The 16,648-nt window shown below is 41.3% G+C and overlaps 1 protein-coding gene across 2 annotated transcripts; it reads right to left on the bottom strand.

Moving 5' to 3' along the window:
* Positions 1-2,792: 2,792 nt before the first annotated feature.
* Positions 2,793-14,683, bottom strand: rbm25b (RNA binding motif protein 25b). 2 transcript variants are annotated; one of them, XM_069174298.1, is made up of 17 exons: positions 14,507-14,683; positions 13,936-14,036; positions 13,447-13,664; positions 13,082-13,139; positions 12,753-12,913; positions 12,351-12,536; positions 12,145-12,228; positions 8,481-8,764; positions 8,132-8,243; positions 7,838-7,927; positions 7,473-7,546; positions 7,019-7,169; positions 6,382-6,793; positions 5,135-5,430; positions 4,776-4,874; positions 4,634-4,681; positions 2,793-3,773 (listed from the first exon to the last, which is right to left on the bottom strand). In XM_069174298.1, the coding sequence occupies exons 2-17, from the start codon at positions 14,012-14,014 to the stop codon at positions 3,681-3,683; spliced, it is 2,445 nt and encodes an 814-aa protein (XP_069030399.1). In that variant the 5' UTR covers positions 14,015-14,036; positions 14,507-14,683; the 3' UTR covers positions 2,793-3,680. The 2 variants fall into 2 exon arrangements, with proteins under 2 accessions (XP_069030399.1, XP_069030390.1); XM_069174289.1 differs by having other exon boundaries at positions 14,563-14,683.
* Between the last annotated feature and the right edge of the window lie 1,965 nt (positions 14,684-16,648).

Here is a 16,648-nt window from a genome sequence, read left to right as displayed (position 1 = left end):
CACATTTCTTATATATATATATATATATATATATTCTACAGATCATTTTCACCAAGGTTAACAAACAGCTGAATTACACAATAATGGCTGCTTAATATTTTACTTTATAGGCACTGACAAGTGATACGAGGTATTAAGAAAAATTGTAATTTAACAGAGACATAACAGAAGCAAACAAAAATGGGACAAGAAAATTATTAGCAGAGTTTAACATAAGACTTTTCAGGTTTTACAAGATCATAATTGATGGAATGTCAGTCAATGATTTCCTGTTTTAAATTTAAACGGATTTACAAATATCTAAAGTCAATATGTGACTTTGAAATATCAGGAACATCTGGTGGCCTCATGGTTCAAGAAGACAAGTGCAGCGTCCACAGTTCAATCGTTGCTGGCGACCTTTTCTATGTCATATCCATCTCTGTTGTTTTTAGTAAAACAAACTATCAACTGTTACACTGAATTTGGAAAACAGATTTACAAATGAACAATCTTAAATGTTGCATTGTTGACATTGTTGTGTGTCCATTTTACACTTTTGGACAGAGATCCGACCACCGGTTTGTCTGCACACAACTCTTTCCACCAGGCGGGGCGCTCCACAACCTGGCTGCCCTGCATCACCGTCGACCACAGGTTCTTATACAGCTGCATGGAGGACAAACAACACCACAGGTTGGACAATAATTTCTTGTGTGCACACAGCAGACCAAAACTCTTCTCTGTGGCCTAAAGGACATCTGGAAATATGCTGCAGTGGTTGTTGGTTAATCAGCTTTAAAACTTGAACTGTGTTGGATGGAGGCTACCATAAAGAGCTAACACTCATGCTAGCACATTTACCAAGTTACATCTAAGTGAGTACAAAGAAAATACTCAAAGCATTTTTTTTTATTACAAAAGAAACATGTTCAAGATATTTTTGATAAAGCAGAAATCTCTTTTTCATATATTGCATGATGTCTTGTACATGTATGTTTGTAATGTACTGATCTCTCACCATGACACCAGCTCTACACTGTAATAGAAGAACAACACTCATTTATATTTCTGTCCTCTACATGGATGTAGGACGGACTGAGGATGTTAACTTTCTGTCTGAGGCCTGACAACGTTTCAGACTTATTATATTAGGACTAACTGATTGACAGGCACAATATTTTTCAAAAACGTTTTAGAGTTTTTGTTCTTTTCTTTTGCTTTATTTTCTTTTCGTTTCGGAATTTATTTTATTTTGACCCTACTTACCTGAAAAAGTATGAGCACAGATCAGTGCAATTGGACCCTGGTCAGCCACCGGAAAGGGCGAAACCGTCCCCAGGCCAGGCCTCATACAAATTTCAGCCGCGAAATGCATGACATCTCAGCATGATGTCTATCTTCTGAGGATCTTTTGGTCTACTTCACTTTGTCAGGCAGGTCCTATTGAATTGATTTCTTGATTGAGAACAGGTGTGTCAGTAATCAGGCCTGGGTGTGGCTCGAGAAATTGAACTCAGGTGTGATAAACCACAGTTCAGTTGTGTTTTAACAGGAGGGGTCAAACACTTTTTCCACACAGGGCCATGTGGGTTTGGATTGTTTTTCTCCCTTAATAATAAAAACCTTCATTTAAAAACTGCATTTTGTGTTTACTTGTGTTATCTTTGACTAATATTTAAATTTGTTTGATGATCTGAAACATTTAAGTGTGACAGACATGTAAAAAAATAAGAAATCAGGAAGGGGGCAAACACTTTTTCACACCACTGTATATACATATATGGATAAATAAATACATTAGATCTGACCACCAGGTGTTGGTTCCTACCTTGTGAGACTTCTTGTAGATGAGCTGGTTGTCTCTGATGGTGAACCAGCATCTGAAACACATTACAGAGTGTTTAAACATATGTGTTATCATGAACCACGTGATGAAGATGAACTGTGTCAGCACATTTTCCAGGTTTTGGATCTCTTCCTGGAGCACTTGAACAGGTATCCCTGGATGATGTCATCACTCCCAGGACACAGGCTGACCATTCCTTTGGAATAAAACCCTTTTTCTCCCTCCCCAACCACCATGAGCACAGCTCAGTACGATTGGACCCTTGTCAGCCACCGGAGGGGACAAAACCGCCCCCCAGCTAGGCCTCAGACAAATTACGGGCATGAAATGCACAACAGGAGGGAGTGGGGTTGGACTGGGAGATCGGCCTGGAGGAAGGCCCGTGCTCCACCCTTCATCCGTTCGTTCGGATGGGGGGGGATCAGTTCCCATATCCTAACCCTAACCCGCCTCCATCTCCACCCCACCTCTATCTCCACTCCGCCTCTATCTCCACCCACCTGTATGACTTTTTCATCAATCCAAAAATCACCAAAGTCATACTATAGTATGACGGTTTGGACGACATACTATGGTATGACTTATTCTTCATATTTTAGACGACATACTTAAGTATTTTTCTTTTTTTTTGGGCCCAAAAAAAAAACCTCACTATAGTATGACTTTTTAAATTTTTGGGACAAAGAAAAAGTCATACTGTAGTATGTCGTCCGAAATATGAGAAAGTTATATTATAACGTCGTACAAAATAGGAGAAAAAGTCGGACTGTGGTACGTCTCTAGCTTGCCATAACCCTTCGTATAACCCTGTAATCCTAGTAAGTAATGGTGTCAGGAATCGGACATTTCGGTGGTCGAGCCCTAAATCTCCATTTTTCCACTCAAAGAAATCAATTCACTGGCAGTGATTTTACATGAAAGATGCTGGTGAGCTCTGAGAAAAATCATACAGGTTCACAAACAGTTATAAAAAATCAACTTTATTCAAATGTTCACCAATACAAAAACCAAATGGAGAGCGTCTTCTCAACTTCAAATCAGTATTTTCCCGTTCTGAGCTCATGTTCTTATAGTGGTTATGACGCGTGTGCTTTTACAGCTGCAGGTGTGTCACCACCCGAGACATTTTTGGGGTTTCGTCAGTAGACACATTTCAAATGACAACTAGATGTTGTTCGACGGTCCGAGGACGAGAACATGCCGACCCGTTTATCAGGAATGTGAAGAGAGAAATCCGTTTACTGGAAAGAAATGATAAGCTTTGTGTCCAAAACCCTGAATAAATACCCGTTATAAAAAAAAAAAAAAAAAATCACATCCATGTTGTAGTTATGCATACTCTAAAGTCTGTGTCCACTTGACCAACCCACGTTCAACTGTCTCAACATAAAATCTTCAAAGATAACATCATCTGACCGGCTGCCCGTGGCAACCCTGCAGACTCTTCTCAAAGTGTGTTGGTATGTGTTCAAAACAAAAATGTAGGACCAATAGATATTATCTTTAACACAACTGTGGTCCTGGCTGTCTGTCAGCAGCTTCCTCTCAAAAGGATTTCATCAAAAGCCAAATAATGACGGACTATATTAACACTAGAGCACAGCAACACACTTGGCACCGGCAAACAGAGAGGGGAGGCGGATGTAGCCTGAGTATGTTGAAAAAGAAAAAGAAAAAAAAAAGAAAGAAAAGAAGACATGACCTGAACAACTGGTGAGAATGCGCAAGATCTGCAGTTACAGTCTGTACTCGTATGGACACGTCACTTTGTTTGCGGCGACATGATTTCGCTACACTTATACACGATGTAAAGGAGGAAAAGAAATGTGTCTTCATTCAATGGTGGTTTTTCTTATTTCGCCAGTCCGATCTTCTTCGCTTCAGTTTCGTAAATTAGCAACCGCCACATCTTCACGATGAAGACCTCAGCTTCTTCATCAAGGACCTGAGCAGGAGCAGACGGACAGTTCAGTGAACTGCAGTTGAGGAGCAATTGGAAGACAAGAGACATTGGCAGGAGACTTTTTGTGGACATTATCGCCCCTAATCATATTGACACAACAGCAGACTTTCCTCAGAGGACTATTAGGCACTGATGGGAAAATCGACGTGACGAGGTGAATGAATAATGATGCTAAAAGGACGGTGGGGCAACCATGAACTTCCCTGTCATTGCTTCATTATTGCTGCAAAATAAAAGGCATATAAACCACCTACAAATTTAAACACAGCAGATCTATAGGTTCATTTTGAGAAACAGTTTTTCTAAATTTAGATTCTCTCAATTCATCATTTTTGCTTTAAAATAGTAAAAAAGTGTTGATGAAAATGTATTAAAGTCAAAAATTTGTATTTTACTTTCAGGTGTATAATATGCAACTTAAGTTTAACAGACAAAAAAGAAAACCTGCAGTTCAGTATTCTTGCTTGAAAAATGACTGACAGAGATAATAAAAAATAGTTGTCAATTAATGGCTTAATCATTTCAAGGTTATTGATGTAGTGAAGTTTAGTCGTCACAATACGGATTTATCTGTTGCAATCTGCAGATTTTAACAGGCCGAGGTTGCTACTAAAACTTGCATTCATATTTCTGGCATAGAGTGATGTCTGAAGTCTCATTTTTTTTAAACATGTTATGAAGCAGGATGCTCACAGATCTGACGTGATGGGGAGCACGTCCAACACATCACGGTATGCATGAAGAACATTTTGTAATTATGTGAATATTTCAAGCAGAGAAGAACCTGTCTGCTCTGCTATCATGAACATAATCAACATGCACACATTTGTCACATTACTCACCATGGCAACATCATCCAGGATACTCTGCGGCATACTGTGAGCCATCACCTGCGAACACGCGCAGACACAAACATCAGGACCGTTCTATTTTCCCCTCCAATGTCAGAATGACGTGAAATGTACCAACACACAGGATTAATACCTTGGTGCAGACAAAGTCCACTAATGTCGCCTCTTCCTCGCCGATGTATTCTATGATCTTTTTATTGATCCAGGGACGAACGCGTCGTTCCATTAACGTCTACGGAGCAAGAAATAAGAACACAGGAGTGAAGATCGAGCACTTATGAATGATGACAAGCATTTAACCGAGACCAGAAAGAAGAAGAAGAAGAAAAAAAAAAAAAAAAAAAAAAAAAACATTTTCCATCAGGCTGCTCAACAACAACAAAAATGAAGCTTCCCACACACACAATCATCTGGTCCTCCAGTAGTAGTTTTGTCACCCGATATCTTCAAAGTTAACGTGGATTAAAGAGACACAGGTTTAACGCTCCTCACCGTGTCGACCATGGCCCAGTCCAGCGGGTAGGAGAACAGCTCGGGCTTCCCGGTGGGAATCTTTTCTATCAGCGTCTTGATGTGTTTGCGCTTCTCCTCATTGTTGGCTCCCTTTATGCTGGAGAGCCCGGCGCCGTCCACCCCGAGGCTCTTGTCGTCGTCGTAGTCCAGCGGCACCAGCTTCCTCTTGCGCGGCTGCTCGTCAGCCTCCTCGTCGTCGAACTTGTCGAAAACGCTGTCCACCGGAAGCTTCTTCCTTTTCCCTGCGTTGGGTTGACTAGGGCTTCCTGTGGCACCTGGAGAGGATGCAGAGTTCAGAACTAATAATCAGTTGCTAAAATAAATAATTCCCCCTCAGATACCTTACAGATATATTTCATAAATATATATTTCCCATTTTCCGGTATTCTTCTTTTTCTCAAGTTACTAACAGAAGAGATGTAAAACACATTGTGCTCCATGCAGGATCCAGTTAGTGATGTACAATCAAGCAGATTACTGCCTGCCTGGTTTGCAGCTTTACAACAAAATGGAGAAAGATGAACCCCTCGGTGATTCACAGCTCAGCAGGGCTAAAATAAACTTGATAGCTATCTACATGTACAGAAATAAGCAATATAATATACTTATTAAAAATAAAAAATAAATAAAAAGATTGATTTTAAGCCACAGAGGGAAATCCAGCTGTGTTACGGTTGTTAACAGGAATGTGGCAGTTTGTCACTGTTGTACACAAAGTCACCACTGAAATTAATTCGTGTGAGTAGGGATGCAACACACCAGTATATTCACTAATGATTGGCAACAATTATGCCCTCGATTAATCCATCATTTTGTCAATAAAATGTGAAAAGAATTGCTTGTTTGGACAGACCAGCTGATTTTTGTCCTCAACCTTAAAATACTTTCAATACATGAGGGAAAGAAAAGCAGCATATCCTCAAAACAGCAAAACAGTCGGAAATAGTTTTTACTTTTTAGCTCTGGTAACAGAAAACTATTTTCATTATGAATGAATTCTGTCTGCCGAGTAAATTTACTTGAGTCTTTTTAAGTTGTTTCTTTGGCCCAAATAGAGTTGTAATTTCAAATTAAATAAAAAAAATATACATTAAAAAAAAAAAAAAAAAAAAAAACCCTGCAAATGTTCAGCTTTTGCTCAAAAAGATTATCAGCATTTTTCCTTTTGTTTTGTTTCAATAAGAATCTGATTGCTGAGAGTGAGGACGTAGTTGTTTTGGACTCACCCAGTTTGAGGCTGAGGCCGATCTTGGGCCGGTGCTCCTCCTGCGGCAGAGCCTCAGGTGGCGAGTTCTCGTGGGGGATAATGATGCCGCAGGGCGACTCGTCTCCGGGCGTGTTGGGAGACACGTTGCCGCTGGCTGACGACACCGAGGGCGCTGCCGTGATGGGCCGCATCGTGGGCTTCAAGCAGGGTTTTGCGTCTGGGTTATCTTCATCGTTCTCATAATCATCATCCTCGCCCTCCTCCACCTCGTCGTCCGAGGGGGCGGGCCGCGAGCGGGGTTCTGCTCTGTCCGGTTCCTGTCGCCGGTCCCGGTGGTCTCTTGAGCCCCTGTGGCGTTCACGTTCCTCCTCGGGTTCTGGCTCTTGAATGACGGGAGGCTGTCGCAGACGCTCCTCCTCTTCCTCCTCCATCTGGACCAATAACGGGCAGATATGCAGAAAATATCACCCAATCGCAGCGTTTTTACAGAAAAGAAGGTCAGCAGACAATGAAAGCTGGACACCCCTGATGTGCAGAGATGCAGAGAGACCCAGATGATAACGTGACCTTCACAAAGACAGCAGACATGCTCGCTCGCTCGCTCACTGCAGACAGATTCAGGCAAACACGCACAGTATTATAAGAGTCAAGCGTACCCTTCGTAGCTCTGCGTCCGGGTCTGGATGTCCCTCGTCTAACAGCCTCCGTCTGATCTCCTCCAGCTCCTCCTTCTCTCTCTTCCTGTCACGCTCGTCCGCCTCCATCTCCTTCTCTCGGTCTCTGAGACGCTTCTGCAGCGCACTGCCCCTAGGGGTCACACCGAAAATAACAGCCTTCAGAACAATGGCCACAGCTGCAGTGTGCTGCTACGAGTCAGATTTGGGTCACGCAGCATCTGCTGCTACTTGTTAGTGTTTTTACATGTTTACACAGAGCAGTAAAATAAATACAGAAAGGTTTAGTCATCTGGAATTTATCACATTTCTGTAGTTGTTTGAACAGATTTGGTGTCATAAACATGATTAAAATCCTCCTTACAGAGAGGCACATGTAAGCATGTATTTTTGACGTTAAGCCGACACCGTAGCTTCGTTTGTTCTTGTTGCTCACCTGTAATACTTGGGGTCGTCTCTGTCATCGTCATAGTCTTCAAGAAACTCTTTCAACCGTTTGCCTTCTTTTATCTAAAGGACCGTGAAGACAAAAGGACCGAGCTGAATTTCTTCAGGATAATAACTATTTATTCTTACACATTTGATTGTCTGACTCATAAAATATTTTGGACACGCAAAAAAACACGACCCCATGGAAGGCTCTTTTTGCAGCACAATAACCTGAAAAAGGGGTTAAAAGTTATAAGTTGAAGCTCAAATTAACAGGTTTTGGTAGATTTCAGGACAAACCAGCTGATATCCTGGCTTGATAAGTGACTACAGTGACTACAACGCCTCAGCGGTCACCCAGCGTCTTCTCACCATCTCTCGTCGTCGCTCATCTTCCCTCTCGGCCTCCTTGGCATAATCACGGCCCTTCTTCCTTTCTCTGAGCTCCCAGTTTTTTAGACGCTGAAATAACATCAACGTCACAATCACACACACAAAAAACACAACACCACACATATCTATCCCAGCCCAAGTTAAGAGACAAACACATTAAATGTTACATGCTAAAAACTAAATTTAACCTTTAAAGATTTAAATGTAAAAAAAAAAAGCAACAACAACAAAACATTTTGTGTGTATTTATGCAGTACTTGACTCTTTTCCTACCTCCTGATAGGCTGCTTCCTTGTCTCTGAGTTTCCTCTCCAGCTTCCTGCGTTCGTACGCCTCCTCTTCGTCCTCTTGGTCTCGCTTCTTTTCTCTATCTCGACTCACCTCCCTTTAAAATCAAAGTTAGAGACACTTCAATCTCATTTGGGGCAAAAAAAAAGTATTTGCAGAAGCATCAAGCTGCTCATTAAGCTCTGTATATGCCCACACAGTGCTGAGAAGAGGAGTTCATATCAGCCCTAATGGGGGACAAAGGCTCCTAACAGGACTTTTAGCGCCCCCCGAAATTTTTGATTGATTTCTTGAATCCCACACTGTCAACTTTTTGTTGTTGTTGTTGCTTCACCTGGATCGGCTGCGGTCAACGCTCCTGTCGCGGCTTCTGTCTCTCTCCCAGTCTCTGTCCCGCTCTCTTTCTCTGGTCCTACGGTCGCGGTCTTTGTCCCTGTCCTTCTCCCGCTCTCTGTCTTTCTCCCGCTCTCGGTCTCTCTCCCGCTCCTTCTCTCGCTCCTTCTCCCGCTCGCGGTCCCGCCGCTCTCTTTCCCGCTCCCGCTCTTTTTCCCGATCCCTCCTCTCCTTCTCAAACTCCAGCCGCTCCTTCTCCCGCTTGTCCTTCTCCTCCTCTAGTTTCTGCAGAGCAAAACACAGACAGGTTCAGCTGATGCCACGCGACGCCCGGTCAGTCTCTGCAGGCAATTTAAGACTGTGCACAGATCAAGTGGTTTCCAGACTTTGAGAGGTTTCAGGGGAACATGCCCTACGCTAGTCGGTGCAAAGCTTGTACGAGAAGCAGCAATCTTAACTGGGAAAAAAACCTGGAACAATCAAAAGGCTCTCCCTCACAGAGAGACAGCTTCATCATTCATCTAAAGCATTACAATGCAATGTGTTGCAGCATAAACTACCGTTTAGCAAGGATGTAACTGGAAACCACTTTAATGGCCATAAAGATCTGTGAAGCATGTTCAACTTGAGGCCTTCATAACGAGAAAAACGCGTCAAAAGACAATGCTTTTTCTCTTCTTAAGAGTCCTCCTCTCAGAACAAGGAAAACAAAAACAGAAAACAGGCATCAGTCTTTTGGTGAACTAGTTGTTTGTGACTTACAGGTGTTGAACTATGGACTCAGCCCTTCGCTGCCCCTACAAGCCTTTTAAGTTAGGCCTGGGAGGAAAGCAGGTCACACGGTATACAAGGGAAAAATGTTATGGGATTCTGTCTTTCTTAAGCATCATCATTTTCATCATCAACAACAGCCTTTATTTGAAAGGGTAACATGGCATTCGAAAACAGTGCTAAATCAAGAAATGAACATCATGAACATCAGTTACTTTTCTGCACAGATAAATGAAATTGTAGAAGCGTTCTTACCCCTGCAGAAGTCTTCAGCAGCTCTTCATGACTCATTATCCACACACACACACACACACACACACACACACACACGCACACACACGCACACACGCACACACACACACACACACACACACACAAACTCTGCCTTTATGCTCATTACACACAAGGCTTCGAGGTTAATTTCACCACATTTGTAGATAAAAATAGCATCTGGTGCAGAAAGATGGTGTTGTTCAACGTGTTGCATTTAGGGCACTTACATTTGTGCTGTTGAGAAGACGCAGTTTAATGTCACTATTATCTCATCTCAGCTTTAACAGTCATGTGCGACCGCAGACAGTCATCTGGTCTTCAGCAACAAACACGGACTAACTGAAAGCCTTGGGGGTAATGCAACTCGAGAGAAGGAAATATATGATGACACGACAAAGAAGATGGCACACGTTAGCATCTTTTGAAAAGTTATGGCTCTCCGTTTAAGTATTACGACTTATTGCTGAAGGGCCTGATTCTAGTAGCAATTGCTTTTATTAATTTCATGTCAGGTGTCTATTTACATCCGTTTGAGCATCTTTTCACTTACCTCTGTGGGGTCTACCAGGACTTGCTAAAATACTTGACATGGTTCAAAGCAGAAAATGTTCTTACAATAGTTTCCCTAGTAGCGCCATGCAGTCTACCAGTAACACTCGTCGTCATTTTCGTTGATTTAGTCAAATTGTTTTTCAGAATTGTAACTCATCAAGTCCACAGTAAGAACTTGTAAATGTGCAGCTCTGCGCTTTATTGTTTTAGATTCAGTCTCTGCAGGACTTTGTTTTGGCCAAAGTTTAGATAATGCTTTTTCTTCAACCCGTTGAAACTCAAGCAGGTTTCTGGGCGTTTTGTGCTCCTGTCACATGTTTACTCGCTGTGGGCTCATTATTTATCGCACCAACAGGGCATGCACCTCTATGGAAACAGCACAGTCATGGCTAGCAGTAGGGAGAACTCAAAAATGTCTTTTGTAAAAGTATAACACGGTAATGTCATAAATCATTAAAGAAGAAAAACTTGCCTTGCATTTGTTTGATAATCATTTTAACCAAAAACAGGGAAAAGATGGGATCTATAAGACAACATTTTTCAGGATGCCCACAAGTGTTCCCAACAAAGGAACAACGGGGCTCCACATGTTGGACTATTTGCAATTTTACAACCTCTACAAACCTTTCCATCGTATCCCCTTTGTGCTACCATCTACAGTTCAGTGGAAAATTCAAAGAATTTTTGTCATGTGATTGTAAGTCTCAGCCGAATCATTCAAGGCTTCTCAGTGGCTCTGAGCAGCGCACTGTTTTGGGTTTTATACAAAAGCTGGATCTGGATTTTTGGCAAAATTATAAACGAGACGCGTAGAATAAAGTGATCTCAATGAAATATTTTAAGCTTCGATTTGGTCATTTTTGTATAGTCTGTGCACATAATTAGTTCAGGGACCATCGTAAGTTTGAAAACCCAATGATAATTCCTATTTTCAGTTTCTGGCTTTGATAAATGACACAATATTTGGAGATTTCTTAAAGAAAACACATCTTTCAACCCTTCCAGCAGGTTTTTGGATTCAGAGGGTTAAAGAATAAAAGAGAACCGTGTCTTTAACATTTATCCAGTGCAGTTTTTAAATAGATGGATTAACTCACTGATCTATCTTGCAAGACAGAAAAACTGAGGCAGAGAGAGTGAGACACTGATGCAAGAGAGGGAAGAAAGAAACCACACAACAACACATACAGAGGGCACGCACCTTATCTGTCTTCAGATCATCGTCCTGCTGTGGATAGGGCGCCCCCGCCCCACACTAGCATTATTAATGCTACAGCCAAAGTCACTGCAGTGGTTATTGAGTCCTTGTGCTTCAACATGAACACCATTGAGACAGACCATAATTTGCAGAGGACTCGCACAGGTTCACTGACTCTCCAGCTTTCCAGGGAACCGCCAATGGTGTCATGAAGTCAGAATCAGGTAGGGAGGTGTCGGGAGTCAAATGGTTGGCTGAATAAAAAGGACATCACAGGCCCAGGCCAGCACACACAAAAAAAGAGAAGTGCAGTTGCCCCAATGCAAGTCCTCAAGAGGGGGACGCCCAGTATATGAATATAGTAAATGAAGGCTGATACTTACATCCTATCCAGGCAACTTTTTCCAAAGCTCTGAGATTCATCTTGCTTTAGTCACCATATGATCACTATCATAATGGTGGGGTTTAATGAATAGATTAGCTTTTAAGTAACTTTACATCGTCTCCATGCATTTTTGTGTGATGAATGAAGAAATGGGTCTATAATGGTCACACCTAGGTAGATAGTTTCACTACGGTGGTCACAGGTGTCAAATCAGGCCTGAGAAAGGTGACAAGAACACTAGCTGTCTGCCTACTTGTGTCGTTTGAACACTGAACATCAAACATTTCATATGGTATAGGGCGCATTAATATGTTTGGTAGTGTAAATTTTAAGGACTGCCAATCAGGAGCACAGTATGCATGTTACTGAGATCAAGTAAAGTGGTTAATGTGTCAGCTAAATGTGAAAGCTCTAGGAGTGAACTATGTGAGCAGCTGCTGTCCAAAACCTGTAATGTCAACTACAAGATCGAAGAAGCCACTTTACCTTGTGAGTGTCACGAAATTTACTAATCTCTCTGGAAATCAGGTCTCTCTTGTCCTCCTCCATGTCAATAGTGTTAATGTCATCCTGTTGCAAAAAAGGAGGGAAGAGTCATTTCTCAGGATGAAATAACAATGTTCACTTACACGTCTAAATTCCAACAGAACGGTGGTACAACGTATACAAGTTAAGAATGAATAAATGGATACCTCTTCTTTTTTCTCCTTTTTTCTCTTTCGGCGCTGAGATTCGTCATCCTGAGAAGGTGCATTAAGTTCAGCAGCATATTCCCGCATCAATCCATCAATGGCACCTTTGACAATCTGATCTTTCTTCTTTGTGTCCTCGTCGAGAACTTCTTCTTCATCGTCTCCTCCATCTTCAGCCTTCTTATTCTGCCAATACAGAATTTTTTTTTTTTAGTTTAGGGGTCACTGTGTAATTTAGCCGCTGCAGGTAATAAACATCTATCTGAACAAATCTGAGATGTGTGCAGAGATTCAGAGGTTTGGACTGAGGCTAAATGCATGATGGATGCCTGAAGTGTCAAATACAGACACACTGATCAAGCTTATAACCAGCAATGCTAATTCCCGAGAACAAATTCGTACCCCGTTCGCAGTCTTCTTCTTGGCCTTCCATTCATCTAGCTGAGCTTTGGTCTTGGCATCCACCTTCACCAGCAGGCTTTTGTCTCCAATCTGCAGGTCATGAAGCAGCCGCAAAGCTCGCAATGTGGACTCTGGCTCTTTGTACTCACAGAAGCCAAAAGCTGCAAAAGATATCGACATAGAAATAGACATGAAGGCAGATTTAAATAGCAAATTAATTGAGTAAATTATGGTCAATTTTAAGCAAAATAATCTTTTGAATTTAGAGCCAATCGCCCAAGTTAGCCATGGATGAGCTGATGATTATTGCTCTGTGCCTTATAACTTACCTTGAAGCTTGCCAGAGGCTCCTTGGACTCTCTTCCAGCTTAGAACAATTCCACATTTCTATAACATGAGCACAAAGAGAGAACGAGTTAAAAACTCATGGAGAAATGAAAAATGATACACAAGTCACAATTTCAACAGTGACTGCACAATTTTCACAGTTGAAATTCAATGACTATTAACATGTATGGCATTAGTACATAAAAAGAGCAAATTCATAATTTCTGTGTTTCTGGTAAGATTTGGTAGATATGACGGAGGATAGAAGAATCGTATCGGTCTGCTATTTCCAGGCCCAGAACATAATACTTTTGGATCACATAATTGTGACTTGACAAAGATTTGTAATCACTTTTCTCCCCCTTACCGCCAGCAGCTGTCTGATCAGCATGTCTGAAGCTTTCTCTGATATATTCCCTACAAACACGGTGGTGGTGGGTCCGCTGTTCTCGTCGTTTTCTTTGGCTCGCAGAGCAGCAATGTCCTTCTTATGCATTGGAGGTTTACTGACCACTGCCAAGGAAGGAACCATTACTGTAGACGTGGGCGTCATGATGCTCATGTGAACTGGGATCATTGGTGTTCCTGCAACAGACAAAGAAAATATACATCAACTCCAGACAAAACAGCAAGGAATTTAAAACATTTAAAAGAAATGTAAATTGGTGTACTTTCTTAAAATGTAGGTTTCTCTAAAATCTGGGACTGTCTGGTAACAAGTCCACCTTCATCTAACCTGAAGCTTGCTAGTATGCCACCTCCAATAATAGCATGGCTATGCAAGGGCTATGTTTAACACGCGTGTTTCAGGTTTTATGCCGTCATGCACATTTACGTTGGACAGTTGTGTGCTTACCTGTGGGGAAGCCCGCATACTGAGGGGGCATCCCAGGAGGGGGCAACAACGGCCGGTTTAAATGAGGGGGGAAGGACATTGTGGATGTGAATCAGACCGACCTGATGAATGAACAAGGACACCTATTAGCACTCTACACATATGTTGAACTCATACTTTGAGGAAGTCCTCCAAACAATATAATTTCACCATTACAAATACAGTTTGAACAATTACAAGCGTAGGTTTCTTTTGGTTGCACGTGCCCTGAGGAAGATCCTGCCATGTTGCGTCGGTATTACGCAATAGTACGCAAGTCCAACATCTATTTGTGACGTAGACAACCCGACTGTAACAATATATGAACTTTGGAGAGTGACGTCCGGTAACTTCATATCGAAAAGTCACACACCAAATATATAGTGAAATTGTTGTCCGTGCCGTCGCCAAATAACTGGAGGTAAATACTACAAAAAAATAAAAACATGTTAAACTTAGCAGGGTAGTTAGCTAAAGCTAGCACAGAGCACGCTACCGAGCCCCGGCAAAGCAAAATTAGGCTACAGCTGGTTACCTAACAAGCAAAACTCACTTTAGCGGGCTAAACCTGGGTTCGGAATGAAGGTGAAAATGTCCATATACACATACCCCAAATCTGGTGGCGTGTGAAGGGATTAAAACTGCTATCAGAAGATTAATAATTCCGAAAATCTCTCTACGCGCCGAACGTTGGCCTAGCACACGAGCTAGTCGCGGGCCCTCAAAAACATCGACGCAAGCGCTTTACGTACCAGACCACGTGCGCGCTTGTTTTGTGTATCGGGACGTTGCCGCCGGACGGAGTTAGAAAATATGAGCGAGTACTGCACTAACCGTGCTACTAATAGTAGTACAAGTACATCGCCACTATTAAGACTAATAACACCAATTAGAATAATAATAATAATAATAATATTATAGAATAATAATATTATAGAATAAAAATAGCAATGCTATTATTATTGTTGTTAATATTATTATTCCATGGCACTCAGAACTCGGTCGAGTCTATCACCTCTGCAAATATACGTCTAACATTAATATTTATTTTGTATTATTATCTTCAAAAACCCTCTGTTTTAATGTGGTTGTTTTATTGTTATTATATTCGATCATTCATCTTGTTCTTGGGTTTGTTTGTTTGTTTATTTGTTGTTGCTAAATGTGATTTTTTTTTTTTAACCCTGTATTATGTGTATGTATTAACAAAAGCGTATTGGGACCATGGTGTTGTTAAACTTTCAGTTTGACAGTTAATATTAACTAATAAACACCAAACCGCTCTTAAATATGAAATGTGCTGGGTCATTGCTTGGTTGCATCAATTACCATTTGAATAACTGCATATCTATTAATTAAATGATGTAACTAAACAATCAGCTCCTCCTTTTTGAAATAACTGTTTTTCTCCAAACATCAGTGTAACCCTTGCATATGTTAGTTGTCTTTTGATTTGTAGAAAGTATGAAAACAGTCAATTTTGCCCGTTTTTAATAATTATATTATTCCAATAGGGGCCCTCAGTAACTTCTTTAACCTAGCAAATAAGAATTGTACCAATATATTGTAATAATATCAATTTCTTTATTAAAATGAACCCTGCTGGCTGCAACTGGTATAACTGTACAAAAGTGTTTACTTTAATGTAATAAATATACCATAAGTCCAAGTAGTGCTACAACAGATGTATTTTTAGGTCCATTTTAATTCGAGCAAACTGTTGGGTGTTTGGTTACCATGGTGTTTGGGTTGTTGGTAGGTAGGATGGTCTTTCCAACAGCAGCTGTGCAGCAAAGGGCTGCATCTGACAAGCCGGTGACGTCACTTTTAGGCGGGTTTTTTTTCGTGGAAAGTGCTAGAAGAAACGAAGCGCACCCTCTCGGTTTTACATATCCCTCCACCAGGTTAAATAGATCCACAGTCCTTGTTGATTTTCTCGAAAAAAAAAACACAACGTACCAGTGATTTATACTTACTAGATTTCTTAATTAGATGCAGATAATTATGCCTCGATAGTATATAATGTCAGCTGGAGAGCCTGGTCCGTCACCAAAAATGTGGTCTCTGAGTAAAACTGTGCTTTTGGTTTATACTGCCACAAGATGGCAGCAATGATGCGCTGAGCTCTGAGCTCAGGGATGTAATTTATCAGTTATATTGCTGTATTTACCAAATTATAAATTTTCTTTACCTGACGGCGCTTTAAGGTACACATAGCTGAAGAGTCTTAACAAATTACCTTTGTCTTGTAAATTACAAGTAATGGTTGCACATCACCTACAGGGGGATTTTTGGGGGGATTTTACTTGTATTTAAAACATGTTACAACCCACTGGATGTTTTGGTTATAATTGCTTGACTATATCCATAACCATGTTTGTGTACTACCTCTTTTGAAGTCCATGTCAACAGTTCATTTGGTTTCAACTCACTATGTTGTAACTTCTTAAAATTGCAGTTTTGTAGATGGTCTTTTGCTCACAGGCTGGATTTAGTGGGAGACGGTGCGCCGCGGATGGATACGGCCGCACACCGAAACGCATGTGTATAAAGATTCCGGTCTATTAAAAGGAAGTCCCTTTCCATTTCCCTGCGTCAGAGAGCACAAGGGACAATATATTGGTGGCATTTTATTCAAGAAAAATCAACGAAATCAACAAGGTATGTTCGCAAATGTTTTGCTGTCGTCTTGCAT

This window comes from Embiotoca jacksoni, unplaced genomic scaffold, assembly GCF_022577435.1.
Source record: "Embiotoca jacksoni isolate LCO1_2020_lvr unplaced genomic scaffold, fEmbJac1.0.p SCAF_101, whole genome shotgun sequence".
Taxonomy (NCBI): domain Eukaryota; kingdom Metazoa; phylum Chordata; class Actinopteri; family Embiotocidae; genus Embiotoca; species Embiotoca jacksoni.
This window is presented reverse-complemented; position numbering and strand designations above follow the sequence as displayed.

Excerpts from the sequence above, each read along its gene's own strand:
- rbm25b (XM_069174298.1), bottom strand. The coding sequence starts at position 14,014 with ATGTCCTTCCCCCCTCATTTAAACCGGCCGTTGTTGCCCCCTCCTGGG. Across the intron at positions 12,914-13,081 it reads AGCCTCTGGCAAGCTTCAAG|CTTTTGGCTTCTGTGAGTAC; the intron begins GTAAGTTATAAG and ends TATCTTTTGCAG. Across the intron at positions 7,547-7,837 it reads ATGAGCGACGACGAGAGATG|ATAAAAGAAGGCAAACGGTT; the intron begins GTGAGAAGACGC and ends ACGGTCCTTTAG.